This window comes from Typha angustifolia, chromosome 13 (assembly GCF_048772165.1).
Source record: "Typha angustifolia cultivar Huaian chromosome 13, ASM4877216v1, whole genome shotgun sequence".
Taxonomy (NCBI): Eukaryota; Viridiplantae; Streptophyta; class Magnoliopsida; order Poales; family Typhaceae; genus Typha; species Typha angustifolia.
Window position 1 is genome coordinate 14,412,590 of NC_133251.1, and position 21,695 is coordinate 14,434,284.

Sequence of the window (21,695 nt, forward strand, 5' to 3'; positions counted from 1 at the left end):
AGCGCGGATTCCGTTCAGAACTCCACACGCGAAAAGTGCACCAATGCATTGACACGCAGGCGCTGGAGCAAAGCTGCCGCGTTCCCCCATTCGCTGGTTGGCTCTTTTCTGCGGGACCCGTAGTCCTGGGGCCCATTGGTCACCGTTTGAGTACTCTTTCGGTGTGCGAGTAGCACTGGTCGTGGAGAAAGCGGGCTGTAAAGGTTGGTTTCAAATTTCGTGCCAAAAAATGAGAGCGGGCGGTCCGGATTTCTCAGGCGCGCCCTCAAACTTTGGTCGTTTGGGCATCTGCCTACGTGTACCGAGGTGGTCCCCAGTGGTTCAAGTTTGCAGGCTATGCACTTCCACTTCCACTTCCACTTCCACTTCCACTTCCTGTTCCAGTTCAATGGAAAAGATGGTTCTTGATCTCTCTCATAGATATGTGACAAAACTTATCCTATGATATACTCATTAATTATTTAATTTATTTACTTGTTATTTTTTTATAAATGAAAAAAATAAGAGTTAAGTACAGTTTGCTTGTACTTTGGACGAAAATTATTCTAACACTTCTTCAACTTTTCACTAAATTATTAGCCTTAGATTTTATATCCAAAATTAACGGTTTGAAGGGGTGCAAAATTTCAATTTGAAAGAAGAAGAAGGCATCTTACTATGAGATGACGCATCTTTTCATGCAAAACTATGCACCCCTATAAATTTATTTGACCACAAAAATGGGTACTCTTTGTGCCCCCAAAAGTCACGAGCAACTTAGGTAACTTATATACCTATCAACAATTTTTTTTTAAAATAATAAATATGGCATTAAACATATTTCTCTTTATTTATTATCATGATAGTCACTTTAAAGTTAATTTTTATTTATTTTTTATCATTTTTAAATAAATATTATATGATATTAAAAGAGTACAAGGGTAAAAATATATTAACCCAAAATAGAATTTGATTAAAGAAAATTTTACTTCATGTAGTTTGAAAGCTACATAATTAGGTTTTACCGAGCAATAGAGGATTTCATTTTCCTCATTGATATTAAGTTTGATTATTGATGAATTTTTCATACAATGCTCTCTCTCTCTCTCTCTCTGTAGATATATATATATATATATATTTGGAGTGCATATTTTTTTGAAGAGTTGGCTTAGACTAACCCTCGTTGTAGCGTATGGGCTCATGGTCCATTAAATTCGGCTGTCCTGGCCCGGCCCGGCCCATAGAATGGACCCACTTTTCTAGGGTTTTTACATGCCGCATTTTCGATCTCCCACTGGCCTATCGGACGGCCATAAATGCCTCGTAAGCTTAAGATCATAACATCCGACGGTTTTGATCGCACTAGCCAATACGCCGTTGAGGTCTTCTATAAAAATAAAACTCTCCGACTCTTTCCCTCCCCTAAGGTTTCCGCCTCTCCAGTCTCCGTCCTCTCGAAACCCTGACCTTATTCGGAGGGAAGCACCGAAATGGTAACGATCACTTCGTTGTTACTCTATGGCTTCTTATCCGTGGATTCCGATTACTCGTCCTCTGCATTCAAGATTGGGTTTTTCTATCGCATTTTATCTGAAACTTTGTTTCGAGCTCTTTATAGATTTGTATTTGGTTTCTTTCTTCAAAAGTTTTTTTTTTTTTTAATTTATCTCGCAGGCTCCCAAGAGAGGTGGGAAGGCGCCGGTGCCGGCGAAGAAGAAGACGGTATTTCTTTTCTTTCTATTTTAACATTTATTTTCATATGATTATTGCTGTTAAATGTTTCAATACGTTTACTTTATTATTGATCTCTAGGAGAAGGTTGTGAATCCGCTGTTCGAAAAACGGCCGAAGCAGTTTGGGATCGGAGGGGCGTTGCCGCCGAAGAAGGATCTCCACCGCTTCGTGAAGTGGCCGAAGGTGGTGAGAATCCAGAGGCAGAGGAGGATCCTGAAGCAGAGGTTGAAGGTGCCGCCTGCGTTGAACCAGTTCACTAGGACCTTGGATAAGAACCTCGGTAACCACTAATCTATTTTAATCTGCTTGTTTGCGTCATTATTTAATTATCGATTTAGTTCTTCAGCTTTATACAGTTTTTCTGTTTTCCTATACTTAAAGGTATCAAACTTAGGGCTATATGGACCAATCTGTGCTTATGTGTGTCTAAACACTGTGTTCGCAATGCATCTAGTTGTCATTCACTCAATTACTCTTTACTTTTAGGTAGAATGAAAGAGCTTCAGTTTCTCTGTAATATTGATCCTTCTAGGTGTTGCACAAAGTCCTTTTGAATGAGGGTGCTGTTGGCGTTTGATATGGATAATTTTTGTTAGGGATGAATACCACTCAAATATAGATTGGATAGTGGTAAATTCTTGCCCTTTTTTACTTTTAGTAGATGTCTGCATGTTAAAAAATGTTGGATCCATCTAGTGATTTAAGCAGCGTACCAGATTACTTCTGTCTAGTGGACTTAACCGTCGAGCTGGTTTAATGAAGCGGTACTGGTATTCTAGACTACGCCTATTCATTTATATTGGTCGATGTTGTGAAAAATACTTTCTACATAAATTGTCCCAGCCCTCCCTTCCCGGGTTCTTGCCCTGTGTGTGATAGTACTAACGACTAACATGTATAGTATAGAGTCAAATTGGTGCTTTCAATTATGCAAGATGAATGCCTCATAAGAGTTAAGACAAATATGTTAATCTGTCAGATGCTTTTAAATGGACAGGTTGGTTAGCCATTTTCATTAAAGAGAATGCTGGAGTAGGATTATTTTTTGTTTCATTCACGTATCAGATCTTCTTTAACTATTCTTTATGCCTAATTTTAGTTACTTGTTTCAAAATACACTTGCGTTCTTTCTTTGGGAGCTAGAAGCAAATTCTTTTTGACTTTTTTGTCAGCTGTGTGCTGTTGTCCAGAGACTATTCCTTTTTAATTTCTCATAGGTTTCTTAAGTTTTCCTGGAATCTAAAACTCCAGCTTTAATCGATCAGAATATGAATACAAAATTTGGTACATCTCCATTTCATATAGTTGAAAGCTGTTCTTTGGGGCTGTTGATGTGCTGAAGCTTTTTGTTCTTATAAAGGCTTCCTGTCCATTATGTGATGTTCATATTCTATGCAGCAACCAACCTGTTCAAGATGCTTCTCAAGTACCGACCTGAAGACAAAGCTGCGAAGAAGGAACGGCTTTTGAAGAGAGCTGAGGCAGCAGCTGAAGGAAAAACTGTTGAAGCCAAGAAACCCATTGTTGTGAAGTATGGTCTAAACCATGTCACTTACCTCATTGAACAGGTACATTAATTTGTTTGGTATCTGTCATCTAACATTTTTGTTGTCAATCTTGAGGTTTACTACCATAACACTGTCCTAGTTGGTATTTGTGGTGCATTTACTTATAGATTAGCCAAATGGTTAACATTGGAGGCTCCGAGCATTGATATTTTTCTCATTTCTGCAGAACAAGGCACAGTTGGTGGTCATAGCTCATGATGTTGACCCAATTGAGCTGGTTGTTTGGCTTCCAGCATTATGTAGGAAAATGGAGATCCCCTATTGTATCGTGAAAGGAAAAGCCCGTCTTGGAGCGGTATAAATTTCACGCTGCTTTTGTTCCTTCTTTTCCTTTTTTTTTTTTTGTTTTTGCTAGAATTAGTGCGACTTTTTTGTGTTGATTTTCTTGTAGATTGTCCACAAGAAGACTGCATCAGTTTTGTGTCTGACGACTGTGAAGAATGAGGATAAACTTGAATTTAGCAAGATTTTGGAAGCTATCAAGGTGGGTAGACAAATTATGCTGCTCTTAGTCTTTAGCTCTTTCTATTAAAGTTTTGTACCAACTCTGATCTAATGTTCAGGCAAACTTCAACGATAAGTTTGACGAAATCAGAAAGAAATGGGGTGGTGGGATTATGGGCTCCAAATCTCAGGCGAAGTCCAAGGCCAAGGAAAGGCTGCTTGCCAAGGAAGCTGCCCAGAGAATGACCTAGATTTCCCACGCTAAATTTTGGTTTAGTTGGTTACCTGTTTCATTTGATTTATTGGAGTTAGATGGTTGCACATTGAGCCCATATACTAGTCTCCAGATTAGACATTTATCTTTGACCTTCTCTTTTTTGTATGTCATCATTGGATGCAGATGGATTTTTTTTTCATCTTTTGTCTACTTTTTTGTGGTTTCAACTTTCAAATCGTCTTGAAGTGATCATATGAATATGGATGCAGCATCATCAAGTGTCTAACTAATTGTAGTTGTAAGTTTTTCAACGCTGTGTTTTGGCATCAACATTTACAACACGGTTAAATGTTTAAAAAGAAAGATAAGAAATTAAGTGTCAAAATGAATCATCTTAGATTGATGATTTGGATAAAAGAATACTCGTTCCTTGTCTTGACAAAATGATGACAGAAAAAAGAATTGTTGTCCAACCTGATCATACAAGTGATATTTACTGATAGTCCACCTAAATTTTCATATTAACTTGTGCTCAAGTATGTACATTCTCTGTACAATATAAAAGAGTTTATGTACAGCATATTTACAGATGTGAGTTACCGAAGTATGCACATTCTCTGCACAATTTATGTCAGAATTGCATCAATTCAGTCAATATTAATAATCTTGTTACTGGATTTCAAGACATTTACATGAATGAAATCTATGTCAATCCGTGTCAAAGTTGTGTCCAGGATCCGCCTATTTGAATTCAGGAGAATGATCTAACCAACTGAAAACTCTGAAGTGAGCATCCCTTGAAGAAATTACTGAAGAGAAATCGTGCCGTATTCGTCTCATTTAAAGGCTTATGAGATTGATAATTCTTCTTCACCCTTAGGCTCATCTCGCCGATCTGCTTGCGGATCGAATCAATCGTCTTGGCATCTACAGAGTTCCCGGATATCTCAGATACATAGAAAGTGTCCACAGCTCTTCCACCTTTTGTAGATATCTCTGCCCTTCTGATGCACAAACCATGCTCTCGAAATATTCGGGTGATCTCCGAAAGAAGTCCAACCCTGTCCTCTGTCTGGAGTTCTAATTCAAGTCCCTGAGAACCAAAACAGTGTACTAAGCTTGACAAGCTTCACCAAAGATGATTAACTTTCAGTAGCTATAGAATAAGTTGCTACCTCTGATGCTCGCCTTTCGATAGCTGCCTCAAGGCACTGAATAACTCGACTACGCTCCGCTTCAGAGCTCATCGGGTGTCCATCAACATGTCGAATGTAATATTCCTACAATCAAGAAGTATACAGTCTCAGAAAGTTGAACTAATATCAAACTTTATCGTGCATTGTTGTGTTTACATACCTGGTAGGCTTCATTGTTCCCAGTGTTCACTGTTCCATGGAACACAACATACCGCATGTCTGTGAGAGTGCAGAGAGTATCAAACAGTAGCTTTGGCCTGTCCTTTGATTTCAGAATTACTACTGTGTAGCCCTTGTCGCTGTAATCCATGATGGCAACCTGAGGCCTACTCTTATTTTCCTCGCAATGTGCCTTTCCGATTTGCTCGTAGTCTCTATCATCAAGCATCATCTGATGTAGCCTCCTCTCGGTGTGAGTTTGCCCCAAGGAGACAGCCATCTTTGCTCCCTTTGAACTGCTATCCCCTTGCATAACATTGCAAAGGAATTCCTCGATCATGGAAAGTTTCCTTGCGTCTTCAAACGCGTGCCCCGTGGTCTCATCGGTTACATGGACGACAGCGGCAGCCCGTGTGTTGTGTGTCCAGACCTCGGCTTTCACTACATTGCAGTTGAGGTCTCTGAGTACCGCGCATACTTCAGAGAGAAGGCCAGGCCGGTCTGTGCCGGTTAGCTCAATGGAGGTGTATTCTTTGGAGGGCATTACACCAACTGAGCTCCTGACTGAAGGAATGCTACAATCATCTGTTTCTATGGACTGCAGAAAAAAAAAATTGAGACCAACGCATTAGCTATGTAAATTTCAGAATAGTAACTCATTGTTCAGAAATCAGATCAAGTTTCTTACTTCTTGAATGTAGCTGATGATCTCTTTGTTCCAGAGTTTGTTTCCATCACGATCCGTCACATTGAACACTGAACAATGATCAGATATAGATCGATAAATTAACTACGTATAGAAATATTAGAATTCAATATTTTGTCTTCCTCCTCTGAATTAAGCTGGGAATAAAAGAACGTACCATTCATGAACCAACTTCCATCTGAAGATATATAGGCCTTAGTGATGACAAGGTTGAGATCGGCCAAGAATTGAACAACTTCAAGTAGAATGCCGTGCTTTTTAACACTACCCACCTGATTGGATATATAAACATTAGTAGTAGCTACAAAAATAAAATACTTTATGCTTGCAAAAAATAATCTAAATAGCTGTTGTCACTGTAATTCTGAATGGAAATCAGATCTTACTCTAATAACAGTCGCGTTGTCGCATGTATCATTTTCAATAAAGACCCTGCAACAGTGAGAGGAATAGAAAACAAGGATCATATAAGGGGCTACATAGGCAAAAGTAAAGGCTTCCTAATTTAATTGAAAGAGAAGAAAACCCAATACATCAAACTCCAAAGTTCTCTATGTACACCGGATAAACTAATTAAAATTCAAAATTAAATCAAAATCGGAGATGAATCTTTAAAAGAAAATCCTTCCATTATATAAGCTCAACAGACTCTCAGAAAGGTATTATATAAAACAGAATAAAGGATAAAGGTATAAACCTTGGACGATAGCTTTTATGAACTAATCCTCTTATCAAGGAAAGACATTTTTTTTAATAAAAAAGGCACTTCATCTCATCAATGCAAAGAAAAGAAGTTTACTGCAGCTGTTACAACTAAACTTAAGCCCTGCAATGAAAGCACAATAAAGGCAAACTTAATAAGCCTAACAAAGAATTTCATAGTAAATCATAATAGACCAAGGAAATCAAAGTTAAAAATCTTGACACCTGAACTCAAAAAACAACCAAAACCATGAACTAAATGCGAACAAAGAAACAAACCCACGTATGATCTAAGTTCAAAACCATATACCCAAATGAAATCAAATCAGATAAATTTTTTTAAAAAAAAAAAACATATGAGAAAACATCATGCCTTGGTGTGTTCATCCTCCTAACAAGCTTTGCATACTCATCATCATCAACATCCGCTCCTTGGAAACTCCCCATCAATCGCCTCTCAGAGACAACCTCCAATCAAATAGCGAAAGAAAGAACAAGCATAGAGAAGAGAAGCACCAATCTCACCTATAAGTACTCAACAAGAGAACAGAGCATAAGATTTAGGAGAGAGAGAGAGAGAGAGAGAGAGAGGGGTAGGATTAGAAAAGGAAAGGCCGCGCGTTTTTAATAGGAAGAAGAATAAATTACTGGAATAGTAGGATTTATTTTTTACTTTTTTTCCTTAGCCGTTTAAAACTTTTTAAGTACCCTCTTCAACTTGATTTCCCGGGCAAGGGGCTGCCCGGACTCCGACTTGGAATCTTTCTGTGCCGTGGCAGGGTTTTATTGGCCGGGTGGCCTGACGGGCAATAAAGATGTATCTTTTTCTTACGGAGAAGGGCAGGGGATCTGCCCCCCGGGATCTTTCTTGGCAAGCGTTCCACATGCGGAATGTTTCGGACCGGAAGAGATTTTTTTTTTTCCTTTTGGGGGGCAGAGCCGGTTCGATTGGACCGGTCGGATGCGGTGATTTGCTCGTTGACTTCCTCATCGAAGGTCGCAGCATCCTATGAAATAATATTTCTTACCTTAAAATTTGAATCCTATCATATCTTAAATTTTAATTAAAATATCTTATAGAAACGAGTATCATGCGAAAGTATCCATAATCTTTTATAACCAACCTGGACCAATGAGCCAAATCCGGTCTAATTCTTGGTATTGCTCCACCTCCCAGTGAGGAGCAGGCGTTTGATTAGTCAGTGACGTGGGACACGTGGCCTCATCCCAGCCGGGGAGTATTTTATTTTCGATTTAATGCAACCGTTACCTGAGCGACCCGGAGCTTTGATAATCAAAAGAACAACGGCCACTGGATTCATCCACTAGAAAACTGCCAGGTCAGCCAAGCGAAAGGACCTTGTCAGGCCACGTCATAAGGTCGAAATATCTTACAGGCCCAAGTAGGGCCCAAACTTGTTCCTATTCCTAATTGTGCCTTTCGGAGCGTGGAAGGGTGCGGCGGCTAACGGTATTGGTGGGCCCAAAATCATGCTAAGTATAATTAAGGGTCAATTGTATCTTTAACCCTTCAACTATCAAACGAAATGTTTGACATGTATGACTAAACTTTTAATTAGTTAAAATCTCCTTTCGGTTTCATTAATATTGTTCTTTGGTGCACTTGATGCTGGTATCTTTAGCACAATTGAATATTCCTTGCTTGTGGGTGTGGGAGAACAATTTTATGGTGCCTCATTGGCCAAACAGGGAGCTAGCTGGATAATTTGGAGAATCAAGAATAGGAATGTGAAAAATATCCTTAGAGACAGAGAGAGAGAGAGAGAGATATGAATCTCTTGGAGTACTTTGATGACTTTAATATATTTTTTTATATATATACAAATCAAGGTAAAGAATAATATATCTCGGTGGGTGGGGGGGGATATGAGAGCACTATAAGGTAGCCCTGATGAAAAGGTTTGGTTATAAGGCTCTCCGTTCTCCAAAAGATTCAAAGGGACAAGTGGACCGATTTGTACACGCCAAGTGTGTGTTGGTACCCATTTTTTACATAATTAAATGATTAATCGGTTAGCGGCTTACACGTGTCGGTACACATCATACCAGCAGGAGGAGTAAGCTAGTGGGTCTGCAAACTCGAGTCACGTGACCCGAGAAGCAGATCTCGGATCTTTATCGGGTCCGATGCCACAGGTTTCCTGGATGCGGGTCCCACAATACTAGCAACCAAATATTTTTTAAAAAAAATAAATTTAGAGGTTAGACGTTGAATTTCAAGTTTTATTTAACTCAAATTTAATTTAACAGGCTCGAATCAGGTTTGGAAGAGTTGGCGTTAAAACGCGGAAAGAAATCCATCAGTGGGGCAAGTGGTCAACTGGGCAAGTGACGAATTTAATTCTCGCCCAACTTAGGGATAGGATCAGAGGAGAGGAGAGGAGAGGGACCAAAGTTGAAGACTACCAAGTCTTCTCTATCTATCTCTCTCTCTCCCTCAATATATATATATATATATATATGGGGGTGGGGTCAAAGCACCAAAAAAGCACCGAAAGCAATCATTGTCACAAGCGTCATCTCGTTATGGCCTAATAATAACAGCATGAGCTGTTATTATCAGCGTATCTATGTTCTGACCCCCCCTCATGATTTCCTCTGAATCCTACATGTGCTCATCCCATGACAAGACAAATCCTAGAACCATTCATGTAACAATAATATTCCTGTTCTCTTTCGTTTAGATTTTTATACTTTTATGATCAAATATAAATGTCAAAATTAGAAATCTCCGATCAATACGTCTTGGCTTTAGTTTTCATTGAGATTTGGCCGTCGCTGTTTTGTCTAACACTTTTTGTTAGTTTATTAGCAAGAAAACTAAAGTGTGATCCAAGTATGTCTGCTCCGAATCCATTAGGTTTAACTAACAAATACTAGTTTATTGGCATTCAACTTGACCTAACTTAAAGGTAAGAAAAACAAGATACCTTTGATTCTAAAAGCTGCACTTGAGGTCTACATTTGTGAGGGACTTGAATTTTAGATCAACTTCTATCCTTCTGTTTGCAAGGCTTCTGATGCTTTTCATCCACTGTAAGATTATTCACTCAGTTGATCACTTGTCACTAAAGATGACTGTAACCCATTGTTATTAGTCTTCTAAAACTTGGATCAATTTTTTCCTTCTTGAAGACAGTGACATTGATGGATTAATTTAGAGCTTGAAAAGCTTGCAAGTTTTTTTTTTTCCAGGAATAATCCGCTGATGATGTCAAGAAATAGCTATATTTACAAGATCAACATGTCCATTTTACCTAAGAATTTTACGAAGTTCTTTGGATGTAAGGCCTAAACTAAGATCACCAGGATGCCTGAGTATAAACTCTTAACATCCAAGCATTACAGAAACAATCCAAGTGACTTACTTCGGTATACTGTCAGTCTCAAGAGCATGACCTTATTAAGCCCAAATTATAGAGAAACTTCTCTGATCTGGACCTGATCATGTTTCCAAAAGAAAGCCTTCCACTATCCCTTGACGTCGAACTCGAATCATCCTTGACATGGAGAATTCTCTCTCCGATTTCATTTCTAACAGACTCAATTGTGTGGCTCTGAACTGGGTTTCCTGATGCATCCATGACATAGAACACATTCATGGCCTGAGACCCCCTTGTAGATACCTCTGCTTGGCTGACTGCAAGACCATTCTCTCGGAAGATTCGGGTAACATCGGATAAGAGGCCGACCCTGTCTTCACAGCAGAGCTCCAGCCTTAAGCCCTGGAATGTGAAATTATTCTTACTTCACTGTGAAGTCAGCAAGGATTTATTGACAAAATATTCGATTTAATTGTACACATACTTCAGTGTTTCTCCTCTGGATTGCAGCTTCCAAGCAATGAACTAGTCGCTGCCGCTCACCTTCGGAGCTCACAGGGCTTTCATCAAGGTGTCTAATATAGTATTCCTACAGAATAGAGTGAGAGGGAAATAACAGTGTGTGCTTCAAGGTACTAATCTTTATCACAGAAGCAAATGTTGCTTTCTCAATAATTTCTGGTTCAGCTGACATTATGAGATATTTAGATGAGTAGTTCCAAGCTTATCAGCAATTCAATGTCAAATCTAACAAAGACTAATCAGATCCAAGAAGCTTCACAATATAGCACTAAAAAGCATAAAGTAGAATCAAGAGAGTCAGTCGGTGAGAACTTTAGAAGCAATAAATATAAGGGACACCATGTATTGTGAAAGAAGAAGGTAACTCGAAAGTTGCAGTAGTAACTAAGGAGGGCTAAAGGTTAAACCTGATGTGCTTCTGGTCCTTCAGTTATAACAGTACCGTGGAACACCACAAACTTCATATCAGTCAGAGTGCAGATAGTATCAAAGAGTAGCTTAGGGCGGTCCTTGCACCTCACATTCACAACCGTATACTCTTTCTCGATGCAATTCTCGACTGTAACAAATGGTTTATTCCTATCACTGGTCTCCTCTTCCTCTTCCAAGCTCTCATCTTCACTGTTGTAATCTCGATCAGCGCACATTATTTGATGGAGCCTCCTCTCTTTGTGGGTCACACCTTTGGAGATTGCTGTTTTAGCACTCCGTTTATCTCGGTTCCCCTTTAGGACATAGCGAAGCAATACCTTGATTTTATCAAGCCGATCGGAGTCATCAATTGGTCCACCTGTGGCACCATCTGTTACATAAACTACTGATGCCATTCGTGAATTATGGGTCCAGACCTCAGCCGCCACGACATTGCACTTAAGTCTGTGAGAACAGCAAAGACCTCTGAAAGTAGCCCTGGTCTATCTCTCCCGATCAGTTCGACAGACGTATGTCCTGCGATGGCTTGAATACCAACTGAACTTTTTGAAGATTGAAGGCTAAGCGCTTTGGCACCTAATGACTGCAAGATGAAGAAAACCACAAAATCAAAACTTTGAAAGACTGCTGAAGAACTTGTTATATGATGTTATTGAACAAAAGTTATCATCGAAAGGAAGTTAAAAAAGCATCCTTATTGAAGCATTATCGGGAATAAATCCATTACAATGATTAAATACTTTCAGTACTACCTAAAAGGAAGATGCTAAAAGAATCAACAGGCAGATGTCCTTTCTTCTCTGTAAATGACCTGGAAATCATGGTGCTAAAATGGACAACTTCAATGATTCTTAAGAAGTACTTGAACAAAAAAGAAATTTGTTATATTCTGCTCACAAACCTTAAAGACTCAACTAGTATGAAGATCCACATCCCCTGAGTTAAATTAGTCCAAGTTGATTCAATGTGTACTAGAAATTAATCCAAGTTGATTCAATGTGTACTAGACCTAAAACAAATCGAACTTATGAATTTCAAAATGAGCTTCTCTTCTGATTTACGGACAGAGATGTTCCATTATAAGAACTTTCCCAAACTAAAAGGTACTACCTTGGCTGATCACACTACTGGAAGAAAAAAAAAAGGGCATGAAATGAAACTTAGAGAAAACAATTGGATATTGGTACTCCACCTGTTCAATCCTGTTGATGACTTCGCCATCAGAAAGTTTATTTCCTTCATGGTCTACAACATGGAACACTGAAAACAAGTGCGCAGTCTACTCAATAACATAAACTGAAAGAAGAATAAAATTGGAAGACCATGTACATAGTTGTAATTCATTTTTATAATGTTGCTCACCATCCATAAACCACTCTCCATCAGAGGAAATATAAGCTCTTCTGATGGTAATCTTCAAATCAGTCAAAACCTGCACTACTTCTAACAAGCTCCCAAATTTATTAGCACTGTCCACCTGCGACAGAAACCAAACAAGAACTCACAGGTCAAAATCCAAGAGAGAAAAGTCCAAAAGACCAACAACAGCAAACATCCCAAATAGATCACCTTCACCAAAGTGGCTGCTATATCTGAAGTGTTATCCACGGTGACTCTAAAGAAACGAATAGATTAAAAAGGTATCCAAATTGAACAAAAATCAAAAGCTCATACCAACAAAAAAGAACTCAGCAAAGCTCTCACCTTGGTGGGTTCATTCGAATGACCAGCTTCTCATACTCATCCTCAACTTCAGTAGGAGGAGACCCACAACTCATCATGGTGAAACCAACCTCTGCTTTCAATGGGGGGTAGGGGAGACAGAGGAAAGAGGAGAACCAAGGATTCCTCCTTTCTATCTTCTTTAGTGTACTTTGATATCTTTCCTCCCTGTGCTATCTCACTCTTTTTATATAAGCTTATGGGATGGAGATGTCACCTTTCTTTTATTATCCTTTTGTGCGTGGTGGGTTTGTGCGTGTGCTTGTGCTTGTGCTTGTGATTGCTTGGCGTCTCTTCAATTGGATGAGAGTGGATTGAAGAGGAAAGAGAAACACTTTTTGCTGCCCCTTGGATTACAAGATTCAAACACTCCTCTACAATTGTGTGCAGAGAGAGAGAGAGAGAGAGAGAGAGAGAGAGAGAGAGAGAGAGATTAATATTACATGTATTAAAATAGTGAGTCACCCACCATATGGCACAAGATGTGTTGGTTTTAAAGTATGGGTATGGTGGAAGAGGGGTGGTCCCTCATTATCTTCCAGTCTTCCACCCTTCTCAAAGTGACCTTGCGGATGGATCTCTTAGGTGGGTCAAGGGAGATGCAGTGTTATCTATATGTTATGTTATGTTGTCTTTCCTTTTCTCTCTTTCTATTTGACCTCTTGGTTGTGGATTCAACCTTTGGGGCACCATACCTTTGTGTGTATCTCTAAGGATCTCCCAATGCCAATCTTCCTATTTACACTTGTCTACCTTACCTTTTGTGTAGAGAATTCTTTTAAGATTTTCTTCTGATGGGGTTCATGGAGCTTGGCACCTTTTAAAGATTTTAAAGATTTGGTTGAGTCCAGTAGGTAGATGCTTACCAATTTACCATGTGATGCATCCTATCATGGGCGGAACATAATTGGCATCATTTAATTTTAGGAGCAGGTTCATGAATTGCAGGCTTTGACAGACCATGGCCCATGGGCTAATTATATGCAAAATAGCAGGAGCAAGTACTCTCCGAAATATAGGTTGGACAACTAGACTAACTGTTTTAAAAATAAATAAAAAAAACAGAGCCATACTTAGTCTTAGTGAAAAATTTATTAAGATTCAACTACTAGGCTACAATAATAACCTAAATAATTGCACCGTCTTAAAAGTAAATATGAGTTTGTCTTCCGATGCACCTTGAGGGGTAATCCGAAACAATGCCATATTCAGTAGCTCATCTATCAGTGGATTGAATGGTTCCTATCGGCAAAATCTACTGCAGTTGATAACAATCTGCTCTCTAGCTTTAACTATACTTGCTGATTTACTAGGCATCTTTACTATTAGCAATCAAATAGTATTCTTCAGACAGATAACATATTAACTACACAACCAAGCTTCTTACCCATGGATGCAGACAAAAAGGGCAGTTAACTGTTCTTGGATCATGGCAACATTGCAATCAGACCATGAATATATTGTTGGTCAGCAAACATAATTGTCAGAGATGCTCGAAATTTAATGAAAAATTAAATTTTACCATCTCGTGTGCCTCGCTATTGAGTTAACACAAGGATTCCTCATGGAATCTCCTCTTCAGCATCTGAAAGTTTGTCCACAAACTGTCCAAGATTAACTAGAGTGTAGGAACTTACAGACACAGTACGATAAAACATCTCAGCATGTCTCATGGTGAAACAAAGAACACCAGTATTATTCTGTTCAACCATAACTGCATATTTAAAGGGGGCACCATGTGCTGTTTTCTGTAGCATGAGCAAATGTACCTAATATGTTGCAGTAGCACTCAGTATACAATTAAGCATTGAAACATGTAGCACTCCCTGTGGTTCTCTAAGGAAAAATATTAGGGCAAGTTTATAATATTCCCAAGTTAGACTTTGTATGACAAATACATTCAAACACACACCAGTAGAGCGATTACTAACTTGCCCTAATATACCAAAGGACAGGAGAAAGGGCATCTTAAACATTAGATAACCTGGTCATGAGAAACTTAGAAATGTACAAAAATGTTAGGATGGCATTTTCCTCCATTTACTTCTCTAATGTGGTTCTCAATATCTCAAGGAAAAAAGAGGAATTAAGAATATCTCTACACAATTAGATGAAACAACAAAGGCCACGAGCACAATGAACCTAATAGTATAGCTGAGACCAGAAAGATTTGAGCAGCCATTGTTTATCAAAATTAAGACTCCAGGTCAAAGAAGTTTTTTTGTGGATACCAAGAAAGCAAAACAATCTCTCAAGCTGCACCATTGTCTGATAACAGGCCAATTCCCTTTCTAAATGTAGCTTCCTACTTATATATTCTAAATAAGTATTTCATAAGATATAACAGTTAGTAGTTCTCATGAAAAAGAAGAATAAACAATGCATGAAACTATGAGATTCAAACTTGAGAGCAGAGATAATCAATTAGGAAAAAAGTGCACGACCAGCTATCCACATAATTAAAAATGTACATTCACTGTCACAGATAATGCTGCAAAGTCTTGTCAAAATTCTGGAATTGGTCCAAAAATAAGTAGAGGAAATAAAGAGAGCCCTAAAGTATCTAATCTTATATCCAGAGTCAAGAAGAAAGGCATAAGGTACAAGTGAAATGCTTTTGAAGAATTAAACCCTTGAGCTGCCAAGTTTCCGCTCAAAAAGACGCCGTAAGAGATAAACTTGGAGAATACTAGCTCCGATAAGAGCAGCTGACTCAAAAAGTGCCTTGTGAATTGCCCTACTACTCATGCCCTCATTTACTGCAGCCAAGGAGGTAAAAAAATAATAATATTAGTAGGTTATCCTTTTTGGTGAAAAATCATCTTAATTGGATTTTCAGGCATGAAAAGAAAAATCAGGGAATAGAATATATTGAGATTTCATGAATCAGAACTCCTTCAAGACCATTAGGACATGACCATTTCTCTGACATGCCAAACAGTGAAGAAAATGCTGATTCTGGTAATTATACTGTATCCAAAATTATACATAATGCTCTATAATCCCACAAGGGGGAGTATCTTGAAGAGTTTTCCTTCGTTAATGACTGTTCATGAAAGTAACTTATGACAGAAGCACAAGGAAGTCAACAACTACCAACATAACGATGGAGACAGAAGAGTCATCCTTATCCTGATGAGTGTTCACAAAAGTAACTTATGACAGAAGTATAAGGAAGTCAGCAGCTCTGAATATAAAAATGGAGACAGAAAGTGTGGAGAGACATACATATTGCTTGGCGGTCCGTCTGAGCCTCCAACCAATGCTGTTCAAACTGAATGTTGTAAAGAGCTTCATCTAGTTTTGCAATTTGTTCGAGTATAGGGGCAAAATGCTCTGCATAAATTTCAAGAGGAAAGAGAAGAGAAGTCATGCTCTGCATTGTGTGAAGTTAATGGAAAATTGCTTACCATCTTTAGCATGTTCATCAAAGTGTACAAAATGGTTGATATGCACATCAAAGTCTATGGTCTCATGATATGGAGACTTGTTGGTGAAGCAGAAACGATGGAGACCTCTCTTCTGAACTATAAATTCAAACTTGTCACTAGTCTTGTCACGCGAGTCATGAATTTGACTGCCAGAGGGATCTTTTACCTGATAAAGAAAGCAAATGTGGAATCAAATAGTCTAGATGTGCAAACAGGTCTAGCCAGAACATAAGACAATACCCAAAAAGACAAGTTTAAAAGGAAAAAAAAATTAACACAAAAAAGCAAAAGAGATGGAGTGTCACACCCTAGAGAAGGTATTTACCAAAACTATGAAATCTATTTAATAATGATGAAGCAATGTAATAACAGTATGAAACCTTATGGACATCATCAAATATATAGGAGTAAGCATTTAGCTATTCCATCAGCATAATATTTCTATTCATATTGCATATCAAATTCCAAGAGTTTAGAGCTGATTTGGATTTTATTATCACATATTCCATCAAATGGAATTTTCCAGCAAACCCTTATACTTCGCTTCAGCTATGGAATTCCATCCTGTTATGTCCAGAAAAAAGTGCACTTCATACAATTGCAAATGCAGAAGATTATATTTACTGTCATGTCCACACTAGCCATCTAAGGTTCCAATAATTGTATTAGTACGTTGGAGTCCACTCTTCATGTCCTTTTATCAATATAAAAGACATTGTATCTAGATAGCATGAAAAGTTTTATATCATCATGTATAGACTTTCTGGTGGATATGCAACTAGTCTTTTGAGCATAAGTACTTGAAAATTACGAGGATTTCCCAACTTGATAATCATAAACCTAAATTCATCTTATCTTTCTCCTACACAAATCGCCATTTTATATCCATTAGGGATATCTAATTGATATAATTTATCAGCAGCAGGAAAAATATAGTAAAATAGAAGTGTAAGAACTTTTCAGACTGTAGCAGTTTAACAATGTAAAGCCACAATTAAAAGTTAAAAGGTCTGGAGAGGAGACAATCCTAGAAGCATTATGATATCTGTATTGTTGATATGCTACGCTAGTGTACACAGAAATATTTTATTGTTGTTTGAAATATCACAAAAAAAAGAAAGATGAATAAACTTGCTAATCTGGCCATACAAGACAATCCCTTAGTTGTAGCTATTTCTTCTTTGACACCTTGATTATGCAAATATTACCTCCATAATCTGTTTAAAAATCAACTGAAAATATGGACTTCATCAGTAGTGCCAGTGGTATGATACAAAATTACTAGTAACGCTCGACAAACTGCACTAATCCATCACGCATGTTTAACTTAAAAGAACATAATAATTATATATAGAGGACAACAGGTCAAGCATGTCATACTTGTTCAAAATAAAGATATCATCTCATTTTTCAATTCATCAAAACAAATGGACTGAGACGCATGATCAAAGCTATAACTGTATACATGCAGGAGGAACACAACTAACTCATGAACTACATCTAAAAGAAAAGAAAAAATAAATATAATTCATCATGACATGCCAATACTAGAAACATACTCGATTAAGTTCAAGCAATCAAAGATTCTCCATATTATTATAGATCCAGAAAAGTTAAACATCAAGTGCATACCACGAGATCCACACCATCTTCGCTATAATGCCATGGAGTATCTGCCTTGATCACGACAAATGAGACACGAATCGTATCCCCTTCATAAGGAATTGCATGGGAAAAACAATCTTCCCTATCAATCACAAACCTAATTCCGAACGCCGGCCGCAAACAAAGCAAGAGAGCTACAACGAAGAAATGCCCAAATCTACAAAAAAGCTTGTCCATCCCTGCAGATAAAAGAACGTTAAGCACCGCAAACAAATCTGTAATTATGTCTCTGTGATTACTGCAGAATCAAATGCTTTACAATTCTACAGCTCTCAAGACATGATTTTGATATAACCTCCGCAATTTATTCAAGATCTTCTATCACAATAATCCGTAGCAAAGCTTGAACAGCTAGAAAGGAAAACAAAAAACAAAATTTGACAGCAAAATTGCATCATTTTATAGATCGGAAGGAAATATTACATAAATAAGAGGGTCGACAGAAGGATTAAAGAGAAGAAAAATCTGATACAAAGATATCTAACCTCGTCTCCGGCAGGGTGCTGGCTCGATTCGACGAGGAGAATCTCTCAGGACTTCCGAGATCGGAGAGAGAGAAAGAGGGAGAGGGGGGAGTGGTATCGTGTAAAAAGGAGCTCGCATAGACTTCTCTATGCGAACTCTCCATTTCTCTCCCATAAGCCCATGGGCCAGATTTATCAATGAGCCGGTCTTGACCCAATAATGGCCCAAGCATTGTTTCCACCCTAATAGCATCATAGTTTACACTTTGCACCCTATGTTCTTGTTATTCATATAAACCCTGTTTGGTTGTCCATCAGAAATAGATATATATATATATATCAGAGTAGCTGCTCTTATTTCTTAAATTTAAAATAGGGAAATAGGGTGTTCTGTTATAAACTAGATTAGTGGTATAATAATTTTGATGTGATATAAAAAGTGAGAATTGATTCAAATATTCTCAGTAGTTATAATTATTCAAATTAAAGTGTTCTTATTTTTTATTTATAAAATAGAATAGGTGGAGATGAATAAAAATAAGACTTTGGACATAATATGTGCAGAATAATTTGAATAGGTTTTTTAAATCAATAATTGGAAAATTCCTTAACTTTTTTTGACATAATATTTCTTGTCGCACTCGCACTAGGCTAAGTTGGCTATTGGCCCGAGTGGATGGTCAGCATGCGGGTTCGGATCGTCCGATGGATTTGGTTCCTCAAGGGCCGGATCCGATCCAATCTCTGGCGAGCACACCAATTGTGCCACTTCCGAATGGTTTTAGATCCACATTCGATTTTAAGCAGATTAGATGAGATCAGGGAACTAAAAGTTCCTGGAGAACCGGATTCGAATCCACCACCCTTCCTTTGAAGAGATCAAGGAATTAGTTTCGGGAGGATCCGACCCGATCCATCACCCTTAAGGTAATAAGTAAATGGTTCCGGTGGCCTGAACCCGACCCGCAATATTTAGTTCAGTGGATTTGGAATCAAAGATGTGTAACTGGAAAAAAAAAAAAAAAACTGCTAATAAATTGCCTTTATTTTACTGTTAAATCTTGTACCATTTTCTCGTCAATTTTTTCTCTATTTTTCCTCTCGCTAATACGTTATAATTGTTAATTGTATTATTAGATCATAATTATATTTATATATAACTTGCTATATTAGATATTTAAGTAACAAATTTTATTTGATTAATATTCGCAAAGAGAATAAGAAAAGAAAATTAAACGTTGCACCTCATCCTAAGTCAATTTCATATACTTTCAATAACAAATCAAGCCTATGCCAACATTTATAAACGTTTGGGTCAAAATTTATGAATCTAAAATAGCCCATAACCTGCCTTATTTATGAATGATGAAGATGACAAGCCACTAAGGCTAGTGCACAAACGGACCCTTTACATAGAACACCCAACTGCACAATCTGAAAGTAATAAATGATCACTCATCTAAGCTTTGAGCTTTCTCCAGTCTATTCAAGAGAATTTAATCCATATGCCCAAATGTTCAAATTTTACAAAAATTTCCTCATCATCCTTATAAAAGGATTGGATACAGACCCTTATCTAGAACACCAAGTGCTATGTATGAAGTGGAATATTCTTGGCATCAAACAGTACTGGGGGAGCTATTGATTTATAATTAGTGATTTTCCTTGCTTTAAGAATCCCTAGCAAATGAACAATATGGTATGACAAATAAATACAACCTTGGTTGTTATGATCATTGTGACAAATATCAAATAATCCACTGGAAAAAGAAGAGGTCAAATTTGATATCTCTATGTACACATACCTCTGCCCAACCAACTCAACATTAAATTCTACTACCAGTCTCATTTAAAACTGGCCACCAACATCCAAAGACACAGCTAGATCTACACTTAAAACTCTCATTCAATGCTCACAACTCTCTCTCTCTCTCTCTCTCTCTCTCTCTCTCTCTCTCTCCTTCTTCTTCTTTTCTTCATCTCTATCTCTATAAGTAATCATCCTCTACCACAGTAGGACTCATACATATATACTCTCAAGACTAAGGCCATGTTGAGTCTAAACAACAACAACACTTCTCCCTTCCTCTTCTGCTTAGTATTATTGTCATGTCTGCTAGGATATGCCTTGTGTGACAACTCAATCCAAGACAAGTGCTCACAGGAGTTCACCAAGCTGACCAACTGCCTGGACTATGCGTCGGCGAAGGCCGACACGCCGACGAGCGATTGCTGCAGTTCGGTGTCCAGCATCCGGAAGGACGACCCCGTCTGTCTCTGCTACATCATCCAGCAGTCTTACTCCGGCGCGTCGAGCGGCTTGAAGAACCTCGGCCTGCACTTTGACCGCCTCCTCGCCCTCCCCGGAGCCTGCAAGCTGGCCAACAGCAGCGTCGCCGACTGTCCGAGTAAGGACAGTGCATATATCTTCTTCTTTTAACTTTTAGGGTATACTGCAGTTTTATTCTATGTATTCTAGCGTAATTTCAACTTACTCCCATGCATTTTGAACTGAAACAAGTTCCAACCATTAGTCAACTGTTAACAATAATGTAAAAAGATTTAATTATTCATTATAAAAAAGTACAGTCTGATTTCATGATGAGAAGTATAGTCTAGTTGTTTAATAACTTGTTTGTACGGAAAATATCGGCATTAATGATGGTAACGATAATTTGGTTATTTATGTAATTAAAATTTTGAAGTGGATATGGACTCTGTGAGCTTTAATTTGTGGATTGGATAAATTTATAGGTCGAATGCATTAATAACTTTAGCTATTTGTCATTTTTCTTTTATCTTCTAGTTATAAGGTTTGATTGTTGATAAAGTATCAAATTATTCTTACATTTCCCCTGTTGCTACTCTGTCTATCAGAACTTCTGAATATTTCGCCAGGCTCGCCGGATTATGGAATCTTTAGCAATGCTACAAGCAAAGGTTAATCTTATGAAACTTATCCACCTCTTATTGCAACTAGAATTGTCTTCAGAGTAATTCAATTTCTTATCTTTTATTCATCCATTGATGAATTCAGGTGCTTCCCCAACCACCAGCACTCCAACAACTGCAAGCAGTACATCCAAAGGAATTATGCTTCACATCAGCATTCATGCTACCATTGCCATTGCCTTGATCTCTGCCATCTTCTCATCCATCTTCTGAGAATGTTTATGCTTTTGTAACATGAGGAGGATAAATTTGTGAACCACTTCTGGATTACCTTGTGAGAGCTCTATGAGAGAGCCTCCTATCTACTGTACCACTTTGTATGAACTCTTCTTTTTTGTATTTGTTTTGGATGAATGATCTATTTTCCCTCCACGACACCACTTCAATTGGTTCTGTACTTCTGGTTGGCAATCGATTATGTTGAAATTTTTATCTCTGAGAAGAGTCTTCTCCACAAA

The 21,695-nt window shown here is 38.1% G+C and overlaps 4 protein-coding genes and 1 pseudogene across 4 annotated transcripts; 2 read left to right on the forward strand and 3 right to left on the reverse strand.

Annotated features, from left to right (window-relative positions):
• Positions 1–1,385: 1,385 nt before the first annotated feature.
• Positions 1,386–4,232, forward strand: LOC140774838 (large ribosomal subunit protein eL8y-like). Its single transcript, XM_073117984.1, has 7 exons — positions 1,386–1,472; positions 1,654–1,701; positions 1,792–1,993; positions 3,112–3,281; positions 3,448–3,576; positions 3,673–3,765; positions 3,845–4,232. The coding sequence occupies exons 1-7, from the start codon at positions 1,470–1,472 to the stop codon at positions 3,974–3,976; spliced, it is 777 nt and encodes a 258-aa protein (XP_072974085.1). The 5' UTR covers positions 1,386–1,469; the 3' UTR covers positions 3,977–4,232.
• A 147-nt stretch (positions 4,233–4,379) lies between these two features.
• Positions 4,380–7,265, reverse strand: LOC140774837 (ACT domain-containing protein ACR6-like). The gene is made up of 7 exons (XM_073117983.1): positions 7,079–7,265; positions 6,390–6,435; positions 6,161–6,275; positions 5,986–6,053; positions 5,299–5,895; positions 5,118–5,222; positions 4,380–5,035 (listed from the first exon to the last, which is right to left on the reverse strand). The coding sequence occupies exons 1-7, from the start codon at positions 7,150–7,152 to the stop codon at positions 4,694–4,696; spliced, it is 1,347 nt and encodes a 448-aa protein (XP_072974084.1). The 5' UTR covers positions 7,153–7,265; the 3' UTR covers positions 4,380–4,693.
• Positions 7,266–9,935: 2,670 nt separating this feature from the next.
• Positions 9,936–13,094, reverse strand: LOC140774111 (ACT domain-containing protein ACR4-like; annotated as a pseudogene).
• Positions 13,095–15,122: 2,028 nt separating this feature from the next.
• On the reverse strand, positions 15,123–18,476 carry LOC140773921 (transmembrane emp24 domain-containing protein p24beta2-like). Its single transcript, XM_073116708.1, has 5 exons — positions 18,307–18,476; positions 17,789–18,000; positions 16,136–16,322; positions 15,954–16,061; positions 15,123–15,484 (listed from the first exon to the last, which is right to left on the reverse strand). Exons 1-5 carry the CDS (start codon positions 18,458–18,460, stop codon positions 15,351–15,353), a joined length of 795 nt encoding a protein of 264 aa, XP_072972809.1. The 5' UTR covers positions 18,461–18,476; the 3' UTR covers positions 15,123–15,350.
• Positions 18,477–20,232: 1,756 nt separating this feature from the next.
• Positions 20,233–21,695, forward strand: LOC140773990 (non-specific lipid transfer protein GPI-anchored 1). The gene is made up of 3 exons (XM_073116798.1): positions 20,233–20,693; positions 21,163–21,225; positions 21,323–21,695. The coding sequence occupies exons 1-3, from the start codon at positions 20,336–20,338 to the stop codon at positions 21,448–21,450; spliced, it is 549 nt and encodes a 182-aa protein (XP_072972899.1). The 5' UTR covers positions 20,233–20,335; the 3' UTR covers positions 21,451–21,695.